Here is a 27,758-nt window from a genome sequence, read left to right as displayed (position 1 = left end):
GTCAGATCAAGCGTGATCCCTGGGGAAGGCAATGGCAAACCACTCCAGTATCCTTGCCAAGAAAACTAAATGGACCAGTACAACCAGAGATATGTCGGTATGCCATTGGAAGATGGGACTCCCAGGTCGGAAGATGGCCAAATGCTACTGGGGAGGAGCAGAGGATAAGTTCAACTAGCCCCAGATGTGATGACGCAGCTAGCTCAAAGCCGAAAGGAAGGCTAGCGGCCGACGGTACTGGAGGTGAACGACGAATCCGATGCTCTAAAGATCAACACACCATAGGAACCTGGAATGTAAGATCTATGAGCCAGGGCAAATTGGATGTTGTTATTGGTGAGATGTCAAGACTAAAGATAGACATTCTGGGGGTCAGCGAACTGAAATGGACTGGAATGGGCCACTTCACATCAGATGACCACCAGATCTACTACTGCGGACAAGAGTAACGTAGAAGAAATGGAGTAGCCTTCATAATTAATAAGAAATTCGCTAAAGCAGTGCTTAGATACAACCCAAAAAATGACAGAATGATCTCAATTCGAGTGCAAGGAAAGCCTTTCAACATCACAGTGATCCAAATATATGCCCCAACCACAGCTGCTGAAGAAGCAGAAGTAGATCAGTTCTATGAGGATCTGCAGGAACTACTGGATAATACACCAAAAAGAGACATTATTTTCATTACAGGAGACTGGAATGCCAAGGTGGGAAGTCAAATGACAACTGGGATCACAGGCAAGCATGGTCTGGGAGAACAAAATGAAGCGGGATGCAGGCTGATAGAATTTTGCCAGGAAAACTCGCTGTGTATAACGAATACTCTCTTCCAACAACCTAAAAGACGGCTTTATACATGGACCTCTCCAGACGGTCAACACCGAAATCAGATTGACTACATCCTTTGCAGCCAAAGGTGGCGGACATCCATCCAGTCGGTGAAAACAAGACCTGGGGCTGACTGTAGCTCAGATCACGAACTTCTTATTGCCCAATTTAGAATAAAACTAAAGAGATCAGGGAAAATACACAGACCAGTTAGATATGATCTCACTAACATTCCTAGCGAATATACAGTGGAAGTGAAGAACAGATTTGAAGGACTAGATTTAGTAAACAGAGTCCCAGAAGAACTATGGACAGAAGTCCAAGACATTGTTCAGGAGGCAGCAACAAAGTACGTCCCAAAGAAAAAGAAAACCAAGAAGGCAAAATGGTTGTCTGCTGAGACACTGGAAGTAGCCCAAGAAAGGAGGAAAGCAAAAGGAAACAGTGATAAGGGGAGATATGCCCAGTTAAATGCGCAATTCCAGAGGTTAGCCAGAAGAGATAAGGAACTATTTTTAAATAAGCAATGCATGGAAGTGGAAGAAGACAACAGAATAGGAAGGACAAGAGACCTCTTCCAGAAAATTAGAAACATTGGAGGTAAATTTCAGGCAAAAATTGGTATGATAAGAAACAAAGATGGCAGGGACCTAACAGAAGCTGAAGAGATCAAGAGAAGGTGGCGAGACTATACAGAAGATCTGTATAGGAAGGATAATAATATTGAGGATAGTTTTGACGGTGTGGTGAATGAATTAGAACCAGACATCCTGAGGAGTGAGGTTGAATGGGCCTTAAGAAGCATTGCTAACAACAAGGCAGCAGAAGACGACGGGATCCCAGCTGAACTGTTTAAAATCTTAAAAGATGATGCTGTCAAGGTGATGCATGCCATTTGCCAGCAAATATGGAAAACACAAGAATGGCCATCAGACTGGAAAAAATCAACTTATATCCCCATACCAAAAAGGGAAATGCGAAAGACTGCTCAAACTTCCGTACAGTGGCCCTTATTTCTCATGCCAGTAAGGTAATACTCAAGATCCTGCAAGGAAGACTCCAGCAATACACGGAGCGAGAGTTGCCAGATGTTCAAGCTGGGTTTAGAAAAGGCAGAGGAACGAGAGACCAGATTGCCAATATCCGCTGGATAATGGAGAAAGGCAGGGAGTTTCAGAAAAACATCTACTTCTGCTTCATTGACTATTCTAAAGCCTTTGACTGTGTGGATCATAATAAATTGTGGCAAGTTCTTGGTGGGATGGGCATCCCAAGCCACCTTGTCTCTCTCCTGAGGAATCTATACAAGGACCAAGTAGCAACAGTCAGAACTGACCACGGAACAACAGACTGGTTCAAGATTGGGAAAGGCGTACGGCAAGGCTGCATCCTCTCACCCAACCTTTTTAACTTGTATGCAGAACACATCATGCGATGTGCGGGGCTGGATGAATGCAAAGCTGGGGTGAAAATTGCTGGAAGAAACATTAACAACCTCAGATATGCAGATGACACCACTCTGATGGCCGAAAGCGAGGAGGAGCTGAGGAGCCTTCTAATCAAGGTGAAAGAAGAAAGCGCAAAAGCCGGGTTGCAGCTAAACGTCAAAAAAACCAAGATTATGGCAACAAGAATGATTGACAACTGGAAAATAGAGGGAGAAACCGTGGAGGCCGTGACAGACTTTGTATTTCTAGGTGCAAAGATTACTGCAGATGCAGACTGTAGCCAGGAAATCAGAAGACGCTTATTTCTTGGGAGGAGAGCAATGTCCAGTCTCGATAAAATAGTAAAGAGTACAGACATCAGACTGGCAACAAAGATCCGCCTAGTCAAAGCCATGGTATTCCCTGTAGTCACCTACGGAGCTGGACCTTAGGGAAGGCTGAGCGAAGGAAGAGAGATGCTTTTGAGCTGTGGTGTTGGAGGAAAGTGCTGAGAGTGCCTTGGACTGCGAGAAGATCCAACCAGTCCATCCTCCAGGAAATAAAGCCCGACTGCTCACTGGAGGGAAAGATACTAGAGACAAAGTTGAAGTACTTTGGTCACATCATGAGGAGACAGGAAAGCCTAGAGAAGACAATTATGCTGGGGAAAGTGGAAGGCAAAAGGAAGAGGGGCCGACCAAGGGCAAGATGGATGGATGGCATCCTTGAAGTGACTGGACTGACCTTGAGGGAGCTGGGGGTGGTAACGGCTGACAGGGAGCTCTGGTGTGGGCTGGTCCATGAGGTCACGAAGAGTCGGAGACGACTGAACGAATGAACAACAACAAGTGACTGTAAAGAAAAAGGGGAGAACAATAATGAAGGTAGAGAAGGGAACAAAAAAAAGGAATGTCTGCAGGACTCGACCAGATATAGTGACCTCCACGTAACACCACCCTGGAGAGAGTGGATATTGCCTCCTAACCATCCCGGTTTCCGAGGAGTGAGAAGACTGTGCACCAGAGGGAAGAGCTGTTAGTAATCCAAATGCCGCAATCACAGAGACTTGGAAATGCCGTGCTTAGGACTGTCCCTTTGGTCAGGCAATTGCTCTGGTTCCAATACCTGTCTAATTCTGCCCGGCTTTTACAGGGGAGCGGCAACTTCTTCACCTATGAGTATTTAGGGAAGTGGCAGGGGATATATGAACTATTTCCTAACCTTTAGGTTGGAATAAATATATGGAGTGTTTCAAAAAGATGGACTCAATTTGATTTCTGCAATTGTGAATCTACCATGAATTACACACTTATCACTTGAAAGAGAGGGGCATAGGGTTGGATTACTGCTATATGCCTCTCCCAGTTCACAAAAAATCCCGAGGCCCAATTATTCACAAGAACAGAACATAGAATGCATTATGTTGCAAGTCACCATCTTGCGAATGACTGAGGCAGGGGCTGTTTGTGTGCTGGGAGAGGCAGCGTAGAACGAGAGCTTAGCTTTAGACATGCAAAGGCTAGCCTGCCTGGTTGGGAGGAAAAATTAAGTTGAATACCACAACGAAGATAAGATGTATAGCTGTGCCTGCATATCTGAATCCAGGGGAAGTTTGTCCTTTTACATGATACATTCTCTGGCCACTATCTCCAGCCAACCTGCTCCCTCCCTCTCATTGTCTCTCTCTCACACTCACAGGTGGGGGGGGGGGGAGAGAGAATGATCTGGGCTAATCACTCTTGATAGATTTTCCAGGGAGCCCTGTTGCGTATTGTATTATATTACTATATTAGTTCTTAGAGTCCTTGTGGACAACAAGTTAAACATGAGCCAACTATGTGATGCTGCAGCTAAAAAAGCCAATGGGATTTTGGCCTGCATACACAGGAGTCTAGTGTCTATATCCAGGGAAGTCATGCTCCCCATGCTCTATTCTGCCTTGGTTAGACCACACCTGGAATCATACTGTGTCCAATTCTGGGCACCACAACCGAGGAGTGATATTGACAAGCTGGAATGTGTCCAGAGGAGGGCGATGTCACATTGCCAGGGCTCTGCCGTATTCAGGTAGAGATGAACCAAATAAATTTAACTCAAACTGTTGGGGGTGCTTTGAACGTGATTGTCCTGCTTCTTCAAAGGAGGTTGGGCTGGATGGCCCATGAGGTCTCTTCCAACTCTATGATTCTATATATTTCTAACATAAGCCCTGACTTGAGGACTGTCAGAGATTGCAATGATTTAGGTTCCTGCTCCCACCAGGGAGCTGCTGATTGGGATCCTGCATTTGGAAATAGAAATCCCCATCCGTGAGGGAGCCTTACCAAGAGAGTCCACCATCCCATGAATCTCCTCCATGATCTGCTCGTGCAAGGTTTTCTGACCAAGACTCAGGAGAGCCCACTCCTCTGGGGAGAAATGGACAGCCACGTCCTCAAAGGTGATTGGGCCCTGGTGGGAAAAGGAAAATAAAGGAAATCAAGAAAAATAATTACAAAAGCGAGCAACACAGATAAGAAATTATTGAAAATGTATCTACAAAAGAAAATGAAACCGAACAATTAGGAACCTATATTGACCAGAGACAATCAGGTAGCGGAACTCAAAAATGCATCTCCGAAAGATTACCTCTCTGTGGAATGGACTGGAAGTTTCCAAATCCCCATCTCCCCCCACCTCCCAGCCCTACCCAACCGACCCCCTTTCCCAATCCTCACCCCAACACCCATCTTATCCCTCCCCTCCGTTATTGTTTTCCTATTTTCCTTTATATCCGATATATTCCCCCCTTTTTACTGTTATTTAGAAAAGGTTGCAAATAAAAATAATTATAAAAAAAGAAAAATAATTACCAGAATGTCTTTGAAATGATTTACATTTATGTTGGTTCAATCTTTTCTGTTTCAAAAGATGTTTGATGATTAAGCCTGGAAGAAATGACCCCCAGGCAGCTCCCTTCCTCCTCTCCCAGGAATCCTTCTGCTTACCTGATTCACTCCCATTCCGTCACAAAGCAGAAGAAGAGACTGAGGATTCAGCAACAACATCATTCCAGCCCCTGAGAGAGAGAGAGTGAGCAAGGGGTGGAAAGTGGTCACATAAACATGTCTCAGAGGAGAGAATTATAGTCCTAAAAAGAAACCTATGAGGAAATGACTCTATGAAGACAGGAGCATTCTCCAGCCCAGGAATTGTAAAGTTTTGGAGTTTAGGACTTTTTCGTCTCATGCAGTGCTGTGAATAGGTTGGACTGAAACTAATTCTGGGCTTGGTATTCAATGCACCTAAGTTATTCTTCGTTGTCTGTTTTTCTTCCAGCTCAGTTTCAGGGCTCATCTTAGCTTTGGGTTTCATCTGGGAACATACCGTACAGCTGATATTTCAGTCCCACCCAACAGTGAATAAATGTAAAAGTATAACAATAAAGAAAACTCTGAAATTACACCTTTTGCAACCAATTGCTTACCTATATACTAGTTTCAAGCATGAAATGATCCTACATCTATGCCTTCTCTAGCTCAAACTGATTGTGGGTGTGCTACAATCCCTGAAGGGGAATTTGCATTGACATAAAACACCAACACTCCCAGAAGGGTTCCTTCTTACCCTCCAAGACTGCAGCTTCATCACCTTCCTGCTTGAGCTCCTTCTGCTGGAGGCTCCGGGTGGTGTCTGAGTGAGATTTCTCTGATTCAGAGAGATCAGGGTGGACTTTAATGTAGTTATATTGGGCCTGAAAAAACACACAGAATTCCATAAACAGAACAGAGAAAGAATAGAAAAGGATTTCCCCCCAAAATGTGCAGAAACTGCATTCTGAAATTGGTCATATTCCACCTCCCATCAATTTCAGTGTGATAACTGGGATCAACAAATCTGACCTGAGATGCAAGTGACTTTACAGTGGATATGGAAGTAAGAACAGGAGGGACAGAGCAGGTGGGAAAAGAGGCCAAGGGAACAGAGTCCAGCTTCTCCCTCACATCACTCTCATCTTGGAAGGAAGGCAGGATGTACGTTTAATCTGTACATCAATCCCAAGGTAAGTGAAACCAAGAGGCAATGCTCTCACCTGTCCTTCCTGCTTCCTGTCCTCTGCCCGACTCAGGAGGAAGCCTTCCGCCAGGGCCACCGCCTGGGAAGAGGTCTCTGCCCCACACTCTCGGACCCAGCTCCCCATCTCTGGGGGCAGGATGCTCAGGAACTGCTCCAGGATCACCAGGTCCAGCATCTCCGCCTTGGTGTGTTGCTCTGGCTTCAGCCACTGGCGGCAGAGAGAGTGGAGGCGGCTGCAAACCTCTCTGGGTCCCTCGCCCTCTCGGAAGGAGGAATGCCTGAAACGCTGGCGCTGGATGTGCTCATCCAGGAACACCTGCATAGTTCTCTCCCAGAATTCCCCACTGTTCCCGGGAGCCACGCCTACTTCAGGTCCAGGTGAGTTGGGTCTCTCCATGTTGGAGTCACTCTGATGAAGAACCAAATGCTTCCTTTCTTTAGTGCATACATTGCTCTTTTCCCAGTTATCTGCTGTGAAGAAGGACAGAAACAACAATTCCTCTGTGTGGGTGATAAGGATTCTAGGGAAATGGTATAAGAAGGAGATTGAAATTATCCCTAAAACAACATAGATATGGAGGAAAAGAAGATATAAATGTCTTCTCCCCACCCCTTGGTCAGTAAAGATGGACACTGTTTGACTGCCTGGAGCCTCTAAAGGAAAAGTGAATAACATATGCTCCAGAGGCTAGCTGTTCTTCAGCCCGACCTTTTTTTTTATTCTGTCTCCTTCTTTCTGGGGGAATTGATGACTTTTCCCTTCACATTCAAATGCTTGCCTTTTTCTATAGCTAAAACTTTACCTTGCTCCCACCCATTTCACAATCACCCCCTCCTTTTGATTTCTCTCGCCCAACCTCCAGTTCTCTCTTCCCAGGTTTACTTAAGGTTGGATTTTTCTGCTCCAACGTATCTGATTTCAGAATGCTAAAGAGATTGTTACAGTTTTACATGACAAAGCTGGAAAGATACAAGATTGTGACTGTAAAGAAAAAGGGGAGAAAAGAATGAAGGCAGAGAAGGGAACAAAAAAAGGAATGTCTGCAGAACTCAACCAGATATAGTGACCTCCACGTAGCACTACCCTGGAGAGAGTGGATATTGCCTCCTAACCATCCCAGTTTGTGAGGAGTGAGAAGACTGTGCACCAGAGGGAAGAGCTGCTGATAAATCCAAATGCCGCAATCACAGAGACTTCTTGGAAATACCATTGTGTGGACTATCCCTTTGTTCAGTTTGGTTTGGTTCCAATACCTGTCTAATTCTGCCTGACTTTTACAGGGGAGCGGCAACTTCTTCACATATGAGAATTTAGGGAAGTGGCAGGGGAAATATGAAGTATTTCCTAAGCTTTAGGGTGGAATAAATATACATTGTTTCAAAATAATGGACACAATTTGAAATAGCTACATTTCTGCAATTGTGAGTCTACCGCGAATGACACTCACGCCACTTGAATGAGAGGGGCATAGAGTTTCATTACTGCTATATGCCTCTCCTAGTGCACAAAAAAACCCTGAGCCCCAAACATTCACAAGAACAGAACATAGAGTGCATTATGTTGCAAGTCACCATCTTGCGAATGACTGAGGTAGGGGCTGTTTGTGTGCTGGGAGAGGCAGCGTAGAAAGAGAGCTTAGCTTCAGACATGCAAAGGCCAGCCTGCCTGGTTGGGAGGAAAAACTAAGTTGAATACCACACTGATAATAAGATGCTTGCATATCTGAATCCAAGGGAAATTTGTTCTTTTTCATGATCCTTTCCTCGGGCACTTTCTCCAGCAACCTGCTTCCTCCCTCTCGTTGCCTCTCTCTCTCACCCACACACTCGAGGGGGGGGGGGGGGAGACAGAGAGAGAGAGAGAGAACCACACTATGCCCCGATCAGTCCCGTGACTGGCCAGGAGGATCTCTGTTTTGTCAGGATTAAGCTTCAGTCCTCATCTAGCCCATCACAGCCGTCAGGCACTGGTCCAGGACCCGAGGGGCTTCCTTGGAATGTGGTAGAAAAGAGGAATAGAGTAGAGTGTCATCTGCGTAGAGATGGCACCAAACTCCAAAACTCTGGATGATCTCACCCAGCGGTTTCATGTAGATATTGAATAGCATGGGGGAAAGAATGCAACCTTGCGGGACCCCACAGGTCAATGGCCAGGGGTCCGAGCAGGTGGAAGGAATGAACGGAGCCACTGCAGCGCCCCCGAGACCCATCCCCGAGAGTCGACCCAGAAGGATACCATGGTCGATGGTATCAAAAGCCTCTGAGATGTCCAAGGGAACCAACAAGGACACACTCCCCCTGTCGAGCTCTCTGCAGAGATCATCCACCAAGGTGACCAAAGCCGTCTCGCTACTGTGACCAGGCCTGAAGCCAGACTGAAAAGGGTCCAGATAATCAGTATGGTCCAAGAATCCCTGGAGCTGAATAGCGACCACCCGCTCCAGAACCTTGCCCAAGAATGGAAGATTTGAGACTGGTTGGTAGTAATTAAAAACTGCAGAGTCAAGGGAAGCCTTCTTCAGGACTGGTCTCACTATGGCCTGTTTCAGGCAAGATGGCACTTGTCCTTGACTCAGGGAGGCATTGATAATCAGCTCTCTGGTGAAATTACTTCCACCAGAGAGCTGCTGGCTGGGATCCTGCATTTTGAAATAGAAATCCCCATCAATGAGGGAGCCTTACCAAGAGATTCCACCATCCCATGAATCTCCTCCATGATCTGCCCGTGCAAGGCTTTCTGACCAAGACTCAGGAGAGCCCACTCCTCCCAAGAGAAATGGACAGCCACGTCTTCAAAGGCGATTGGGCCCTGGTGGAAAAAGGAAAATAAGAGAAATCAAGAAAAAGAATTACAAGAATCTTTTGAAATGATTTCCATTTATGTTAATTCAATTTTTTCTGTTTCAAGAGATGATTGGTGATTGAACCTTGAACCAATGACCCCCAGGCAGCCCCATTCCTCCTCTCCCAGGAATCCTTCTGCTTACCTGATTCACTTCCACTCCGTCACAAAGCGGAAGATACGACTTTGTATTCGGCCACAACATCATTCCAGCCCCTGAGAGAGAGAGCAAGGGGTGGAAAGCTGAACACAGAGGTTAAAATTACAGTCCTGAAAAGAAACCTATGACTCTATGAAGACAGGAGCATCCTCCAGCCCAGGAATTGTAAAGTTTTGGAGTTTAGCACTTTTTCATCTCATGCAGTACTGTGAATAGGTTTGACTGAAACTAGTACTGGGCTTGGTAGTTCCGTGGACTAAAGTTATTCTTTTTTGTCTGTTTGTCTTCCAGCTCAGTTTCAGGGCTCATCTTAGCTTCAGGTTTCACCCAGGAACATACCGCACGGCTAATATTTCAGTCTCACCCGTCAGTATGCAAATGTAGAAGTACAACAATACAGAGCACTCCAAGTTACACTGAAATTACACCTTTTGCAACCAAATGCTTCCCTATATACCCATCTCAAGACCAAATGATCCTACAGGTATGCCTTCTCTAGCTCAAACGGATTGCGCATTTGTTGCAATCCCCTGAAAGGGAAGTTACACCGGCATAAAACAGCAAAACACCCCAAAGGGTTCTTTCTTACCCTCCAAGGTTGCAGTCCCATCTCCTTCCTGGTGGAGCTCCTTTCGCTGGAGGTTCTGGGTGGTGTCTGGTGGAGGTTTCTCAGATTCAGAGACATCAATGCAGTTGTTTTGGGCCTGGAAGAGCACAGAAAATTCCAGAAGTAGTATGGAGAAAGATCAGGGTCATCTAATTTGGGTAGAGCAGCAACTGAGCTTACAATGGATATGGAGGTGAGAGCAGGAGGGGCAGAGCGGGGGGGGGGGGGGGGAAGAGGCCAAGGGAGCAGAGTCCGGCTTCTCCCTCACATCAGTCCCATCTTGAAAGAAAGGCAGGATGTACGTTCAATCTCTCCATCAGTCCCAAGGTGAGTGAAGCCAAGAGGCAATGCTCTCACCTGTCCTTCCTGCTTCTCGTCCTCTGCCCGACTCAGGAGGAAGCCTTCCGCCAGGGCCACCGCCTGGGAAGAGGTCTCTGCCCCACACTCTCGGACCCAGCTCCCCATCTCTGGGGGCAGGATGCTCAGGAACTGCTCCAGGATCACCAGGTCCAGCATCTCCGCCTTGGTGTGTTGCTCTGGCTTCAGCCACTGGCGGCAGAGAGAGTGGAGGCGGCTGCAAACCTCTCTGGGTCCCTTGCCCTCTCGGAAGGAGGAATGCCTGAAGCTCTGGAAGTGTGTGTCTGAGATATAAAGGTCCACACTCAGGAACGTATGTGTAGTTCTTTCCCAGAATGCTCCACTGCTCCCAAGTCCTGCTTCAGGTCCAGGTGAGTTGGGTCTCTTCATGCTGGAACCACTCAATGAAGAAGCAAATTAGATCCAAGATGCGTTTCCTTCCTCTTCTCTCAGAATGTGAAAATCCCTGGACAGCTTACTCTAGAATTCTCCAAAGACAAGGTGTTAACGTTAGGAATACTAGCAAAAAAATCACATATCCTCTGCAAAAAAAACCCCCCAAAATTAGGTATGATTTCTTCAACTGTTCTCATATTATCCATAAGCCCCTTAAAAATGAAATCTACCTTGGTCTTTGCTTAAATGATGGTTTCCACACATTTCAAGCGCTTTTCAATCATTAAATTACATCATATGACCTTTCAATCATAGCACATTCACTCTATCTGTATATGCATGAACATACAATGGAGCGGTTTTAATAGTAAATGCAATGTTTTTAAATTTTTTAATGTGTATTCATTTTAATTTTAATTTTAATATTTATTTTAATTGTATATTGTTTTAAGGCACTGAATAGTTCAATACCTGGAATCACACTGTGTGCAATTCTGGCACCGCAGTTGAAGGGAGATGTTGACACGTTGGAATGTGTCCAGAGGAGGGGGACTCAAAGGAACAAGCATCTGGAGAACAAGCCCTATGAGGAGCTGCTGAAAGAGCTGGGTATGTTTAACCTGCAGAAGAAAAGGCTGAGAGGAGACATGATGAGAGCCATGTATAAATATGCGAGGGGAAGTCTTAGAGAGGAGGAAGCAAGCTTGTTTTCTGCTGCCCTGGAGACTAGGACGCAATGGAACAATGCCTTCAAACTACAGGAAAGGTTAGACGACACCTGGAATATTGTGTTCAATTCTGGGCACCACAATTGAAGAGAGATATTGACAAGCTGGAATGTGTCCAGAGGAGGGCAACTAAAATGAATAAAGGGTCTGGAGAACAAGCCCTATGAGGAGCGGCTTAACGAGCTGGGCATGTTTAGCCTGAAGAAGAGAAGGCTGAGAGGAGATATGATAGCCATGTATAAATATGTGAGAGGAAGCCACAGGGAGGAGGGAACAAGCTTGTTTACTGCTTCCTTAGAGACTAGGACGCAATGGAACAATGGCTTCAAACTACAAGAGAGGAGATTCCATCTGAACATTAGGAAGAACTTCCTGACTGTGAGAGCCGTTCAGCAGTGGAACTCTCTGCCCCGGAGTGTGGTGGAGGCTCCTTCTTTGGAAGCTTTTAAACAGAGGCTGGATGGCCATCTGTCGGGGGTGATCTGAATGCAATATTCCTGCTTCTTGGCAGAATGGGGTTGGACTGGATGGCCCATGAGGTCTCTCCCAACTCAATGATTCTATGATTCTATGAAAAGCCGCCTTGAGTCCCCTTTGGGGTTGAGAAGCGTGGAGTAAAGGTATAGGTAAAGTTTTTCTGCTGACATTAAGTCTGACTCTGGGGTGTGCTGCTCATGTCTATTTCTAAGCCGAAGAGTCGGCGCTGTCCGTAGACACCTCCAAGGTTATGTGACCGGCATGACTGCATGGAGTGCTGTTACCTTCCCACAAGAGCGATACCCTGTAATTCGCCCCAGTAAGGAGTCTGGCTGCCGAACGTTGGACCAGTTGGAGTTTCTGGGTCATCTTCAAGGGAAGCCCCATGTAGAGTGCATTGCAATAGTCCAGTCTAGAGATAACTAAGGTCAAGTCAGACCAGTAAATAAAGACAGGGGGGAGCTCCAGACAAGAAACAATCAGGGACAGCTAATCACCTCGCAACAAAGGATGCCCCGAGGAAGTAAGAAGTCACTCCTTGAAAACTGCCAGGCCATTGAATGCTAATCAAGGTGGCCAATTGAAGCATCCACACCTACCTCCAACAGACAAGAGTTCTTTCTCCCGCCCTGGACATTATTCCACAGATGTATAAACTCTATTTATCTAGTTTCCAACAGACCGCAAAAGCTCTGAGGAGGCCTGCCATAGATGCAGGCGAAACGTCAGGAGAGAATGCTTCTAGAACATGGCCATACAGCCCGAAAAGCCTACGACAACCCTGTGATTCCGGCCAGGAAAGCCTTCGACCTCTGTCTCCAGTTGCCACAAAGGTAGAAGACATTACAACAGCAAAACAGCAGAGAGGAAACAACCAGGCACATCTTAACACCTCTCAACAAAAGATTCCCCCAGGCTCAGCCAGGTCTTTAAATGTTAATGAAGGTGGTCAGTTGAAACATTCACACCTAGCTCCAACAGAGAAGAGTTCTTTGCCCCACCCCAGCCATTCCACAGATATATACACCCATTTTCCTACTTCCAACAGACCTCACTACCTCTGAGGATGCTTGCCATAGATGCAGGCGAAACGTCAGGAGAGAATGCCTCTAGAACATGGCCCTATAGCCCGGAAAAACTCACAAGAACCTAGTAGAAGACTAGGGGAGTTGTAGTCCAAGGGAGGCCTTTCCCAGGCGCCAGTCCTCCTCCTCCTTGCCGTTTGGGACTCCAACTCCCAGAAGCCTCAGCGGGCGGAAGTGGGCAGAGAAAGCGAGACGGAGCTTCCCAGAGAGGCAGGAAGTGCTCAAGAGAGGCGGAGGCTGGTGAGGAACTTCCCTCTTGAGCTCACTTCCGGCGGAGGGCGGCTGAAAGAGGAAGCCTTCCGGAGAGAGAGGAGGGGAAGGTAATGGGGAGGCTTGGGAGGGGAGTTTGGCCTTGTCCTTTCTGCATATCTCATGTGTATTGTGTCCAATTCTGGGCACCACAATTGAAGAGAGATATTGACAAGCTGGAATTTGTCCAGAGGAGGGCAACTAAAATGATCAAGGGTCTGGAGAACAAGCCCTATGAGGAGCGGCTTAAGGAGCTGGGCATGTTTAGCCTGAAGAAGAGAAGGCTGAGAGGAGATATGATAGCCATGTTTAAATATGTGAGAGGAAGCCACAGGGAGGAGGGAGCAAGCTTGTTTTCTGCTTCCCTGGAGACTAGGATGCAATGGAACAATGGCTTCAAACTACAAGAAAGGAGATTCCATCTCAACATGAGGAAGAACTTCCTGACTGTGAGAGCCGTTCAGCAGTGGAACTCTCTGCCCCCGAGTGTGGTGGAGGCTCCTTCTTTGGAAGCTTTTAAACAGGGGCTGGATGGCCATCTGTCAAGGGTGATTTGAATGCAATATTCCTGCTTCTTGGCAGAATGGGGTTGGACTGGATGGCCCATGAGGTCTCTTCCAACTCAAGGATTCTATGATTCTATTGTTGATCGTTGGAAGTCATGCTACTCCTCTATTCTGCCTTGGCCAGGCCACACCTGGAATCACATTGTATCCAGTTCAGGGCACTGCAGTTGAAGGGAGATGTTGGAGTGTGTCCAGAGGAGGGCGACTAAAATGATCAAGGGTCAGGGTCACAAGCTTATGAGGAGCGGCTTAAAGAGCTGGGCATGTTTAGCCTGCATAAGAGAAGGTTGAGACATAATAGCCATGTATAAATACATGGAGCCCCCAGTGGCGTAGTGGGTTAAACCAATGGCCTGCTGAACTTGCTGATCGAAAGGTCACAGGTTCGAATCTAGGGAACGGCATGAGCTCCCTCCGTTAGCCCCAGTTTAATAATAATAATAATAAACCTTTATTTATACCCCGCTAACATCTCCCAAAGGACTTGGTGCGGCTTACAAGAGGCTGAGGCCCAACACATCAAAAAACAACAGCATAACAAATAACAACAATAAATAAACTGTGGGTTGTTGTAGGTTTTTCCGGGCTATATGGCCATGTTCTGGAGGCAATTTTTCTCCTGACGTTTCGCCTGCATCTATGGCAAGCATCCTCAGAGGTAGTGAGGTCTGTTGGAAGTAGGAAAATGGGTTTATATATCTGTGGAATGACCAGGGTGGGACAAAGGACTCTTGTCTGCTGGAGCTAGGTGTGAATGTTTCAACTGATCACCTTGATTTGCATTCAATGGCTTGGAAGTGCCCGGGGGGAATCTTTTGTTGAGAATGATTTTATGTCCCTGCCTGCTTCCCCTCTGTTGTTTTGCTGTTGTAATTTTTGAGTTTTTTAATACTGGTAGCCAGGTTTTGTTCATTTTCATAGTTTCTTCCTTTCTGTTGAAATTGTCCACATGCTTGTGGATTTCAATGGCTTCTCTGTGTAGTCTGACATGGTGGTTGTGAGAGTGGTCCAGCATTTCTGTGTTAATCACACAAACGACCGTTACATTTTTATTTATATAAATTATTATTATCATTGTCATTATTTCGGTATGGCTGTATCTCTCTTAAAAGGAGAGTCATACAATCATAGAATCCTAGAGTTGGAAGAGACCTGGTGGACCATCCAATCCAACCCCATTCTGCCAAGAAGCAGGAAAATTGCATTCAAAGCACCCCCAACAGATGGCCATCCAGCCTCTGTTTAAAAGCCTCCAAAGAAGGAGCCTCCACCACACTCTGGAGTAGAGAGTTCCACTGCTGAACAGCTCTCACAGTCAGGAAGTTCTTCCTCATGTTCAGGTGGAATCTCCTTTCCTGTAGTTTGAAGCCATTGTTCCATTGCGTCCTAGTCTCCAGGGCAGCCTGAAACAACCTTTCTCCCCTCTCCCTGTGACTTCCCCTCACATATTTACACATGGCTATCATGTCTCCTCCCAGTCTTCTCTTCTGCAGGCTAAACATGCTCAGCTCTTTAAGGTACTCCTTGTAGGGCTTTTTTTTGTTTTTTCAGCCCCAAAGCAGCTAATGATAATAACAACACAGGATATCGTTTAAAACTTTAAAACATACAAACATAATAATAAAACATTAACACTATTAAAAATAAGCAGTTTAAACCAGTAAGAAATGCATTATAAGCCATCGCAGCAAAACGGAGCACCCCAGCCAGTTTTCTTCTTGCAAAGTAAGGTTACAACACAAGTGTTGCACAAGAACCTGTTGGGATCCAGTTTGAGGTCAATAAGCAGGACTCATAGCTGACTGTTTTCCCAATAGTCTTAAGATGTTGGGGTTCAGCCAGCGTGTGAACCTGAACATGTATTTTTCCCTGATGGTAATGAAAATGTTGATTCTGAGGTCAGGGGCTTGGAAAGTGAAACTGTTTCAGAGCCAAGCGGTGACAGCTCTCCAGAGGAGTTAACACCTGGCTTCCTTAATGAGGATAGAAAAGGACAGATTTGGAAAAACAGGAGTGAATCGCAGGGTCTGCGAAGGTCAAGCAGGTTAAGGGAAAAGGAAGCACAGGCTTCAAAGCCTGGAGGCTTGTCATGAAATAGTTTCTTCAGTTTTAAGTGCCTCTCACCAGGTTGTCTCGTTAGATCAGGCATCGTTTAGACTGAGGCATTACCTTGGCAGATTTCCCTGTTTCCCGTGGCCTACATCCCAAGAGGCTTCTAGTGCTCCAAGTATGGTTAGTGGTTTGCTAACAGGTTCCAGGTTCTTACAGTGTTGCTTTTGGATGATCATGGATATTCCTGACTGCTGATTTTTACTGTGGTTTTTTGACTTTGCATTTTCCTCTATTTTGTAACCATTTTTCATCAATAAAAAGGGATTGTTTTTTCCCACAGTCAAGTGTGGTGGATTGTTTACTTATGGTCTCGGTTCCTGCTCTGGGTTGCAACATAAGAGTTCAAAACAGGCAAAGTGGGCCCCACAATCTGTACCTATTGTAAGGGGGATGCAATGCTAATTGTGAATGGGATCAATAAACTCTCTGTTTAAACCACTGGTCTGGTGGCACAAGCTATACAATGCGGTGCTTAGGAAACAAGCCTGGCACTATCCAGATAACAGGCAATCCCCAATGAAACTCCTGTAAATGGGCTCCCAGGGCCAAAGAGGGGCCTGTAGTGATTGCAGTGAACTTGCAGACTTCAGTTAGTTCAGCGAGCAGCAGCCAGGTTTCTAACTGGAGTGGGGTACAGGGAACATACCCCTTGCTTTAGAACAGTGTTTCTCAACCTTCCAAATCATAGAATCATAGAATCAAAGAGTTGGAAGAGACCTCATGGGCCATCCAGTCCAACCCCATTCTGCAAGAAGCAGGAATATTGCATTCAAATCACCCCTGACAGATGGCCATCCAGCCTCTGTTTAAAAGCTTCCAAAGAAGGAGCCTCCACCACACTCCGGGGCAGAGAGTTCCACTGCTGAACGGTTCTCACAGTCAGGAAGTTCTTCCTCGTGTTCAGATGGAATCTCCTCTCTTGTAGTTTGAAGCCGTTGTTCCGCGTTCTAGTCTCCAGGGAAGCAGAAAACAAGCTTGCTCCCTCCTCCCTGTGGCTTCCTCTCACATATTTATACATGGCTATCATATCCCCTCTCAGCCTAATGCCGCAACCCTTAATACAGTTCCTCATGTTGTGGTGACCCCCAACCATAACATTATTTTCATTGCTACTTCATAACTGAAATTTTGCTATTGTTGTGAATCATGATGTAAATATCTGATATGCAGTATGTATTTTCTGTCAGTGTGTGATTTATGTATGTTTAAATGTAATTTTATGTAATAGGACTAGCTGTCACCTGCCACACGTTGCTGTGGCCCAGTCTGGTGATCTGGAAAATAAAGTAATGAGAAAGTGTTGGTTTCTAATATATGTAATTCCTTTATGCTTGTGAGTAAACAGTATTTCTTCTTGTTTCTTTGTCAGTGTTGATGTGGAGAGTGTCTGGTTTGCCTACTCTGGAATATGCAACATATCGTAGTCCTTCTTTAAGGGTCTCTTTCAAATCTATGATACTATATCTGTGTGTGTGAGAGAGAATCATATCTATCTATCTATATTTATGACTGGATAGCTCTTTGTCAGGAGGGCTCTGATTACATTTTCTTGCCCTGGTGAAGAGAGTTGTACTGGATGGCCTTAAGTATTTTCTGTTGGTCATGGGGGTTCTGTGCAGTAAGTTTGCCCCATTTCTGTCATTTGTAGGTTTCAGAATGCTCTTTAATTGTAGTGAACTATAAATCCCAGTAACTACAAATCCCAAATGTCAAGGTCTATTTCCTCCAAACTCCATCTGTGTTCATATTTAGGCATATGGAATTTTTGTGTCAAGTTTGGTCCAGATCCATCATTGTTTGAGTCCACAGTGCTCTCTGGATGTAGGTGAACTACAACTCCCAAACTCAAGGTCAATGCTCACTAAACCCTTCCAGTGTGTTCTGTTGGTCATGGAAGTCCTGTATGCCATGTTTGGTTGAATTCCATCATTGATGAGTTCAGAGTGCTCTTTGATTGTAGGTGAACTATAAATCCCAGCAACGACAACTCCCAAATGTCAAGGTCTATTTCCCTTAAGCTCCATCTGTGTTCATATTTGGGCATATGGAATATTCGTGCCAAGTTTGGTCCAGATCCATCATTGTTTGAGTGCACAGTGCTCTCTGGATGTGGGTGAACTATAATTCCCAAACTCAAGGTCAGTGTCCACCAAACCTTTCCAGTTTTTTTCTGTTGGTCATGAGAGCCCTGTGTGCTAAGTTTGGCCCAATTCCATCATTGGTGGAGTTCAGAATGCTCTTTGATTGTAGGTAAACTATAAATCCCAGCAACGACAACTCCCAAATGTCAAGGTCTATTTCCTCCAAACTCCATCTGTGTTCATATTTAGGCATATGGAATTTTTGTGTCAAGTTTGGTCCAGATCCATCATTGTTTGAGTCCACAGTGCTCTCTGGATGTAGGTGAACTACAATTCCCAAACTCAAGGTCAATATCCAACAAACCCTTCCAGTGTGTTCTGTTGGTCATGGAAGTCCTGTATGCCATGTTTGGTTGAATTCCATCATTGATGGAGTTCAGAGTGCTCTTTGATTGTAGGTGAACTATAAATCCCAGCAACGACAATTCCCAAATGACAAAATCAATTTTTTTGAGTGGAGGACATAAATTGGACTGTTAGGTGTCCAAATTTGGTGTCAATTCCCCCAGTGGTTTTTGAGTTCTGATGGTAGCACGAACTAACATTACATTTTTATTTATATAGATTGTGATTGTAATAGAATTGTATTGCCAGGATGTGTTCGGACACAGAAGGGTTAAACAGCAGAGTAGCAAGCTGTGAGAATGCGACCCTGAGTTCTTGCTTTGTGATAGATTAAGGAGTGCCAGAGATAAACTTCCAGCTGCAGTTTGTATTAGTTCCTATCTCTTTTGTTTTGCGTCCTTCGCGTCTGTCCGCTGATGCTGTATGTTGTATATTTTGAGCTGCTTCAGAGACTCCAGAGTCCATTATTCTGAGCTTCTGCGATACTCTGCATAACCCCAACATTTTCATTCACTGGACCAAATTTGGCACAAATACCTAAACCGCCCAAATTTGAATACCTGTGAGGTTGGGGGCGGGGTTGATTTTGTCATTTGAGAGTTGGAGTTGCTGGGATGTAGAGTTCACATACAATGAAAGAGCATTCTGAACTCCACCAGTGATGGAACTGAACCAAGTTTGGCACACAGAACACCCACGACCATCAGAAAACACTAGAAGGGTTTGGTGGGCATTGACCTTGAGTTTTGGAGTTGTAGTTCACCTACATCCAGAGAGCACTGTGGACTCAGACAATGATGGATGTGGACCAAATTTGGCACGAATACTCAATATGCCCAAATGTGAACACTGGTGGAATTTGGGGAAAATAGACCTTGACATTTGGGAGTTGTAGTTGCTGGGATTTATAGTCCATCTACAATCAAAGAGCATATTGAACCCTACCAATGAGAAAATTGGGCCAAACTTCCCACACCAATACTGTGTCTTCTGATGGTCTTTGGCGACCCTTCTGACACCCCCTCGCAAACCCCCCCCCCAGGGGTCCCGACCCCCAGGTTGAGTACAGGGATTATGCTGCAGGGATAAAGAACCGTGGGAATTTTTTTTCCTGACTTGGGAGAAATCCACACATGGAGAAAATGCTTTTGCAATCATATTCCCATTCTGTGCTGACCATTTTTAAAAGTCTTTTCCTTTACAAATGTTGGATTAAACTGTTAACACATTGCATTACATAAAATCTCACGCACAGAATATTGGGCCATCGCCCCCTTTGTATCTTTTTTTTGGTTTGGTTTTGTTTTGTTTTTTGTTAAAACTGTTTATTTTGATTATGGTACATAACACCCCCTCGCAACCCCCCCCCCCAGGGGTCCCGACCCCCAGGTTGAGTACAGGGATTATGCTGCAGGAATAAAGAACCGCCCAATTTTCTCATTGGTAGGGTTCAATATGCTCTTTGATTGTAGATGAACTATAAATCCCAGCAACTACAACTCCCAAATGTCAAGGTCTAGATCTAAGGAAGTAATGCTACCCCTCTATTCTGCTTTGGTTAGACCACACCTGGAATATTGTGTCCAATTCTGGGCACCACAATTCAAGAGAGATATTGACAAGCTGGAATGTGTCCAGAGGAGAGCGACTAAAATGATCAAGGGTCTGGAGAACAAGCCCTATGAGGAGCGGCTTAGGGAACTGGGCATGTTTAGCCTGAAGAAGAGAAGGCTGAGAGGGGATATGATAGCCATGTATAAATATGTGAGAGGAAGCCACAGGGAGGAGGGAGCAAGCTTGTTTTCTGCTTCCTTGCAGACTAGGACACAGAACAATGGCTTCAAACTACAAGAGAGGAGATTCCATCTGAACATGAGGAAGAACTTCCTGACTGTGAGAGCCGTTCAGCAGTGGAACTCTCTGCCCCGGAGTGTGGTGGAGGCTCCTTCTTTGGAAGCTTTTAAGCAGAGGCTGGATGGCCATCTGTCAGGGGTGATTTGAATGCAATATTCCTGCTTCTTGGCAGAATGGGGTTGGACTGGATGGCCCATGAGGTCTCTTCCAACTCTTTGATTCTATGATTCTAACAGAAAAGCAAACCATGGCAAATCAGATATAATCAGGTACCAATATTTTTGACGTGTACATGCCTATCTACCTTATTCAATCAATCAGTTAATGTTGACGTTATGTACAAATTATCATCATTTACATATCTTAATACACATAAACTTGCTGTTTCTGGCTGTTTTCCACTGCTTTCAGTCAGAGCTTAGTATTACATTTTTTCATAACATACAGGAAATCAGCACATGGCATTTTACACACATACCCCAGCCCTTACACTCAACCCAAAACCCCTATCCTGAACAAACTAAACCCTCATCCCCACACCTGTGCACCCTTCACCATGACTTCCCGCACCGAAACACTATGAAGCCTTTAAGCCTATTTATCTATCCTTATTCATGGTAAACCTAAATTCCTAATGGAGCTCCTCTATATTACTGACTCTCTATTCAGATATGCCATGGCCAACTTCCATTTTTCTAGAAAGTCCTCATTACTCTTATTCCTCCTGTTATAAGTTAGTCTGGCCATTAGCATATATTCTCGCATTCTTTCCCTCCAGTCCTTTTTGGTTAGACCTTTTTCCCCTTTCCAATCTTTGGCTATGGTCAATCTTGCCGCTGCAAAGCTATATTGATATATTTCTTGGTCCTTTTGATTATTATTTTCTCTCTGTAGACCTACAAAACCCTACACGGTTCCGGCCCAGTGTATTTGTCCGAACGGATCTCCCTCTACATCCCACCTCGAAGTTTAAGATCTTCTGGGGAGGCCCTGCTCTCGACCCCGCCAGTGGCACAAGTGAGGCTGGCGGGGACGAGAAGCAGGGCCTTCTCAGTGGTGGCCCCTCACCTGTGGAACTCACTCCCCGGGGAGATCAGATCGACGACTTCCCTTCTAGCGTTTAGGAAAAAACTAAAGACCTGGATGTGGGACCAAGCTTTTGGCCATGCTGACAACTAACTAAAGGACCTGTCGATAGACAAGGACAATGGAATGGAATGGATATATGGACTCTGATATATGGACTCTGACATGAGATAGTTTTTATGATTTTATTAGGTATTGATGTTTTATTTTAATTGTTGAATTGTTATATTTTGTATTGTTTGTTGTGTGATTTGGGCATCTAATTGTGCCTTTCCTGTAATCCGCCCTGAGTCCCCCCCGGGGTGAGAAGGGCGGGGTATAAGTAGATTAAATAAATAAATAAATAAATAGCAGACACAGTCCTGGGCTTTTTTTAATCTTGTTATGTAACATTTTATTTGTCTCCTTAATTACCTTATCCCAAAATTCCTGTATGATCACACAGGACCATCACATGTGGAGAAATGTCCCTTTCTGTTTCCTGCACCTCCAGCAAATACCTTGTTGTGATTTGTCTATTTTAGCCAATGTAGCTGGAGTGATATAACATCTGTAAAACATTTTGTATTGATTCTCCCTGATTGAACCCGATAAAGTAAATTTAAATTCTTTGTTCCATAGGTATTCCCATTTGTCCAATTCTATTGGTCTGCCTAGGTCCTTGGCCCAGGATATCATTACTGTCTTGACTCTGTTGTCCTCCATGTTATAACTTAGTATGTATTTATATAATCTAGAGATTAACCCTTTATCCCCCCTTTTCCAAATTCTTTCCAATTCTGATTCTTTGGTTGCAAATCCAATCCTCAAATCTTTTTTGTATCTTTCATGCAGTTGGTGATATCGAAACCAATCATTAATCTCCAATTCTTCCCGACCTTTTAATTTCCACTTTTCATTTTCTCTAATAAGGTATTCTTTGTATCTGAGCAGGGATTGTTCTTCAATGGGCAAGGGGGTTATTCTCAGTTGGGCCACTCTTTCTCCCCTCTTCCTCTGGGTTTGCTACAGCACTAGATCATTGTTTTTCATGTCCAATAAGATTTTCTGTTCTCAACTCCTAATGGGATTTTCCTCTTCATTCCTCTACCAGGTAACCTCTGAACAAACTTTGTGAAGAACACCTTCTGAGAGCTTTGCCTTACGGATGACCTAGGTCTGAAATGAGGCACTGACACGAACACAAAAAGAAATATTGTGCTGTTAAAGAGTTCATATCGATGAACTTCTTTAATAATATTTGAATCATAAATCTAAAAGAATGGAAAATATTATCCATCCTGATTCCACATCACACACAGGAGAGAAGCTACATAAGTGTCTGGACTGTGGGAAAGGTTTCAGAGAGAGAAGTTCTCTTACTAAACATCAACAAACTCACACAGGAGAGAAGCCACATAAATGTATGGAATGTGGAAAGAGCTTCAGTCGAAATGGAATTCTGCGTTTACATCAAAGGACTCACACAGGGGAGAAGCCATATCAATGCATAGAATGTGGAAATAGCTTCTCTCAGAGTGGACATCTGCGTTCCCATCAAAGGACCCACACAGGGGAGAAGCCACACAAATGCATGGAATGTGATAAGTGCTTCAGTTCGATTGAAAGTCTGCGTTGCCATCAAAGGACCCATACAGGGGAGAAGCCACACAAATGCATGGAATGTGGAAAGAGCTTCAGTCAGATTGGAAATCTGCATACCCATCAAAGGATCCACACAGGGGAGAAGTCACACAAATGCATGGAATGTGGAAAGAACTTCAGTCGGAGTGATAGTCTATATTCCCATCAAAGGACCCACACAGGGGAGAAGCCACATAAATGCATAGAATGTGGAAAGAGCTTCCGTGTGAGTGGAGATCTGCGTACCCATCAAAGGACCCACACAGGGGAGAAGCCACATAAATGCATAGAATGTGGAAAGAGCTTCAGTCGGATGGGACACCTGCGTTCCCATCAAAGGACCCACACAGGGAAGAAGCCATATCAATGCATAGAATGCGGAAAGAGCTTCTCTCAGAGTGGAATTCTGCGTCTCCATCAAAGGACCCATACAGGAGAAAAGCCACATAAATGCATGGAATGTGGAAAGAGCTTCTCTCAGAGTGGAGATCTACATTCCCATCAAAGGACCCACACAGGGGAGAAGCCACATAAATGCATAGAATGTGGAAAGAGCTTCAGTCAAATTGGATATCTGCATTCACATCAAAGGACCCACACAGGGGAGAAACCATACCAATGCATAGAATGTGGAAAGAGCTTCTCTCAGAGTAGACTTCTGCGTTCCCATCAAAAGACCCACACAGGGGATAAGCCACACAAATGCATGGAATGTGGAAAGTGCTTCAGTCAGATTGGAAATCTGCGTTGCCATCAAAGGAAGCCACACAAATGCATAGAATGTGGAAAGAGATTCTCTGAGAGTGGGCATCTACGTTCCCATCAAAGGACCCACACAGGGGAGAAGCCACACAAATGCATAGAATGTGGAAAGAGCTTCGGTCGAATTGAAGCTCTGCGTGTACATCAAAGGATCCACACAGGGGAGAAGCCATATAAATGCATGGAATGTGGAAAGAGCTTCTCTCAGAGTGGAGATCTACATTCCCATCAATGGACCCACACAGGGGAGAAGCCACACAAATGCATAGAATGTGGAAAGAGCTTCAGTCGAATTGGAATTCTGCGTTTACATCAAAGGATCCACACATGAGATAAGCCATATAAATGCACAGGGTATGGAGAGAGCTTCTCTAAGAGTGGAAACTATATATTGAAAGACTCCAAAATTAAGGAAAAGATCAGGGTAGGAATACAAAACTATTTCAAAGCTAGTCTAAAAGGGGATACTGCCAAAAAGGTTGTGTGGGATGCAGGAAAAGTGTTTATAAAAGGCTGACTGATTTAGCAAACTGCTATTTGATTCAAAGAAAAAAAACAAAAACAAAATACAGCTAGATATCCTAACTAAGATTAGAGATAGAGTAAAAGAATTAGGGAATAATAAATTAGATTTTTTTTCAAGAGTACAGAAAGAGCTGGCCAAATTACAACAGCAATATGAGAAAGGAGTTGAAATGAGTTGAAATAAAAGTATGTTTAACAGACATACATTTTTTGAAAATCCAAACAAAACAGGAAAATTGCTAGCATGGTATTTGAAAGAGCGTAGGAAGAAGAGGCTAATAATAAAGATAAGGAATAAAGGAGAAATAATTTCTGATAAATGGTGAATTCAAAAAACATGTGAAGATTATTATAGAAATGTATAAAATAACCCAGGTACGTAGAAGGAAGATGGATCAAGATCTAGATCAGTGGTTCTCAACCTGAGGTCCCCAAATGTTTTTGGCCTTCAATTCCCAGAAATCCTAACAGCTGGTCAACTGTAGGCAAAAAAAATCTGGGGACCCCAGGTTGAGAACCACTGATCTAGATGAAATTAGTCTTTTAAACTTTTGGACGAAATGAAAGCAGAACTGAACAGAAAAAATATGCAGAAGCTTTGTAAGGCTATTGAGAAAGTCAAAATAAATAAAGCCCAGGTGGGTTTTCTGCCTTGTATTATAAGCTAAACAAAGAAGAACTGGGCCTGTTATTGCTTTCAGTTATGAATCACATACTTGAAAAAGGGGAGTTCCTCATACCTAAACAAGGTAGAGACATAAAATAAGAATTTTAGACCAATTTCATTAGTCTAAATCTTAGCAAAAATACTACATGGAGATCAAGTAGGCTTTCTTCCTGGCATAGAACAAAAATGTATGTATGTATATCTTATAAGGCTCTCAAGAAAGTAATCTAAATCAAGACAGTTCAGAATGTATGATGCTGAACATATTAGGTATTGCTAATAGAGAGGTCATGTTATTATTTCTAGATACGGGGAAAGCTTTTGACAATGTCTGCTGGGAATTAATGGCAAAAGTATTGGCTTACTATGGGATTATTCAGTATTTTAAGAGAGGTATTGATGCTATCTATTCACGACAAAGCTAAATTAAGGATAAATGGTCCGTTCTGTCGTTCTTTCTTTCCTTCCTTCAGTCTTTATTTTTTCCTTCCTTCCTTCCTTCTTTCCTTCCTTCCTTTCTTTCTCTCTTTTTCTGTCCTTACTTCTTTTTTCCTTCCTTCCTTCCTTCCTTCCTTCCTTCCTTCCTTCCTTCTTCCCTACATTCTTTCTCTACTTCCTTTCTTCTTTCCTTTCTTCTTTTTTCCTTCCTTCCTTCCTGCTTTCCTTCTTCCCTACCTTCATTCTTTCCTTCCTTCTTTCTTTCCTTTCTTCTTTCTCTCTCTCTCTCTTTACTTCTTTTCCCCTTTCCTTCCTTTTCCCCTTCTTTCCTTCCTTCTATTCTTTTTTGCTTCCTTCTTCCCTTCCTTTCTTCTATCCTTCCTTCATTTCTTCTTTTATTCATTCATTCTTTCATTCCTTCCTCTTTCTCTCTCTCTTTCTTTCCTTTTCTTTTTTTATTCATTCCTTCTTTTCTTCCTTCCTTCCTTCCTTTTTTCCTTCCTTCTTTCATTTCTTTCCGTCCTCCTGCTGGGAGGACAACTGATGCCACAGCAACACCTCGAAGGCCAGCTTCTGGTCAAAGGAGATCTAGTATAATGCGAAGTGTTTAACTTTGTGTTTTTAGATACATTATAAATGTACCTCCAGTTTGCTTGTGACACAATAAATAAAACCGGAGGGTGACCGGCCCTGACATTTCCACCCCAGGCCCCGCCCCTCCCAGGTCCACCCTCAGTCCTGGCTTTTCCTGGGCCTCCCTCTTGGCCCGGCTCTCCTGGCCAGGCCTGCAATGCATCTCCAAGGCAAAAATGTTTGCCCATGCCTGACTTAGAGGATAAATGAATAAAAACAGATTTTGTGGAACCAAGCCTCCTCCGTAGGCGCAACTGGTGGGAATGAGAGACAGAGCCTTCTCAGTGGTGGCCCCTCATCTATGGAATAGCCTCCCCAATGAAATTAGATCAGTGCCCTCCCTCTTGGCCTTCAGAAAAAAAAAAACATGACTGTGGAACCAAGCATTTGGGTGATAAGCTGGACAAGAAATGAGCACGGATTATGTACAATTGTTATTTGATGCTTGAATGGCCTGGACCGTGCTTCTGGATTGTGTGATTTTAATGTTTATACTCATGTGTTTTTAATCCCATGTTTTAATGTTTTAATTTAGTTTTATGATATAATTGATAGTTTTATTTTACCATTATTTTTATATTAGGTTTTCATGTTTTGTAAAGCATTGAATTTTGCAGTGAATATGTAGTATAAACCTTATCGAGGGGAACGCTGGAGGTGCAAGATGCAGAAAGAACATTTTTTTAATGTTTGTTGGACCTGTAGGTTAGTAGAAAATTCTTGGGAAAAGGTGGTTAAAGAAATAAGCAAAATGATTACTACAACGTTTACGAAAAACCCAGAAATGTGTCTTTTAGGAATATTTAGAGAGAGAATCAGCAAAGGAAATGAAGAAATTTGCCAATATAGCTTTATTGTTGCAAGATTAACAATAGCGAAAATTTGGAAGAGGAAAAAAAAGATTTACTTATAAAGGACTAGAGAGAAAAAACTATTAGAATATATTCAAATGACCAAACTAGCAAATGTTATTCGGGGAGGAAACAATGAAGGATTTGCTAAAAATGAAGGCTGGAATTTGGATATTTGGAAAGGATAGACTTTAATGCAGGGGTCCTCAAACTTTTTAAACAGAGGGCCAGGTGACCGTCCCTCAAACTGTTGGAGGGCCAGATTATAATTTGAAAAAAAAACATGAATATAATTTGAAAAAAGCATGAACTTTTAAAAGCAATGCAATAATTAAAATGAAGAACAATTTTAACAAATATAAACTTATACTTATAAACTTATACTTATATTTTGGCCACATCATGAGGAGACAGCAAAGCCTGTTGTTGTTGTTCATTCATTCAGTCGTCTCCAACTCTTCGTGACCTCATGGACCAGGCCACGCCAGAGCTCCCTGTGGGCCGTCACCACCCCCAGCTCCTTCAAGGTCATTCCAGTCACTTCAAGGATGCCATCCAAGCCTGGAGAAAACAATTATGCTGGGGAAAGTGGAAGGAAAAAGGAAGAGGGGCCGACCAAGGGCAAGATGGATGGATGGCATCCTTGAAGTGACTGGACTGACCTTGAAGGAGCTGGGGGTGGTGACGGCCGACAGGGAGCTCTGGCGTGGGCTGGTCCATGAGGTCACGAAGAGTCGGAGGCGACTGAACGAATGAACAACAACATAAACTAATTAGTACTTCAATGGGAAGTGTGGGCCTGCTTTTGGCTGATGAGATAGGATGGTTGTTGTTGTTGTCGTGTGCTTTCAAGTCATTTCAGACTTAGGTTGACCCTGAGCGAGGGCCGAGTAAATGAACTTGAAGGGCCGTATCTGGCCCTCGGGCCTTAGTTTGAGGACCG

The 27,758-nt window shown here is 44.1% G+C and overlaps 3 protein-coding genes across 7 annotated transcripts in view; 2 read left to right on the top strand and 1 right to left on the bottom strand.

Moving 5' to 3' along the window:
- LOC132766016 (zinc finger protein 208-like) overlaps positions 1 to 13,118 on the bottom strand; it is a 151,722-nt gene extending 138,604 nt beyond the window's left edge. Inside the window, exons 1-10 of one of the 5 annotated variants that reach the window (XM_067465107.1) lie at positions 13,022 to 13,118; positions 11,145 to 11,308; positions 10,278 to 10,765; positions 9,903 to 10,017; positions 9,299 to 9,369; positions 8,994 to 9,120; positions 6,328 to 6,782; positions 5,862 to 5,988; positions 5,243 to 5,313; positions 4,580 to 4,706 (exon numbers count right to left, since the gene is read on the bottom strand). In XM_067465107.1, the coding sequence (XP_067321208.1) occupies positions 4,580 to 4,706; positions 5,243 to 5,313; positions 5,862 to 5,988; positions 6,328 to 6,782; positions 8,994 to 9,120; positions 9,299 to 9,369; positions 9,903 to 10,017; positions 10,278 to 10,667 (1,483 nt within the window). In that variant the 5' untranslated portion in view covers positions 10,668 to 10,765; positions 11,145 to 11,308; positions 13,022 to 13,118. The remainder of the gene's footprint in view (positions 1 to 4,579; positions 4,707 to 5,242; positions 5,314 to 5,861; positions 5,989 to 6,327; positions 6,783 to 8,993; positions 9,121 to 9,298; positions 9,370 to 9,902; positions 10,018 to 10,277; positions 10,766 to 11,144; positions 11,309 to 13,021) is intronic. The other 4 variants (XM_067465116.1, XM_067465083.1, XM_067465082.1 and 1 more) reach the window with 4 other exon arrangements.
- LOC132765774 (zinc finger protein 850-like) overlaps positions 1 to 27,758 on the top strand; it is a 1,095,673-nt gene that overhangs the window by 809,618 nt on the left and 258,297 nt on the right. The gene's annotated exons all lie outside the window — the stretch shown is intronic.
- On the top strand, positions 13,208 to 26,332 carry LOC132766147 (zinc finger protein 420-like). Its single transcript, XM_060760518.2, has 2 exons — positions 13,208 to 13,283; positions 22,410 to 26,332. The coding sequence occupies exon 2, from the start codon at positions 22,578 to 22,580 to the stop codon at positions 24,030 to 24,032; it is 1,455 nt and encodes a 484-aa protein (XP_060616501.2). The 5' UTR covers positions 13,208 to 13,283; positions 22,410 to 22,577; the 3' UTR covers positions 24,033 to 26,332.

This window comes from Anolis sagrei, chromosome 2 (assembly GCF_037176765.1).
Source record: "Anolis sagrei isolate rAnoSag1 chromosome 2, rAnoSag1.mat, whole genome shotgun sequence".
NCBI lineage: Eukaryota > Metazoa > Chordata > Lepidosauria > Squamata > Dactyloidae > Anolis > Anolis sagrei.
The sequence above is the reverse complement of the archived record's forward strand: the minus strand, read 5'-3'. Positions and strand labels throughout refer to the sequence as shown.

Coding starts and splice junctions, on each gene's coding strand:
- LOC132766147 (XM_060760518.2), top strand. CDS start 22,578: ATGGAAAATATTATCCATCCTGATTCCACATCACACACAGGAGAGAAG.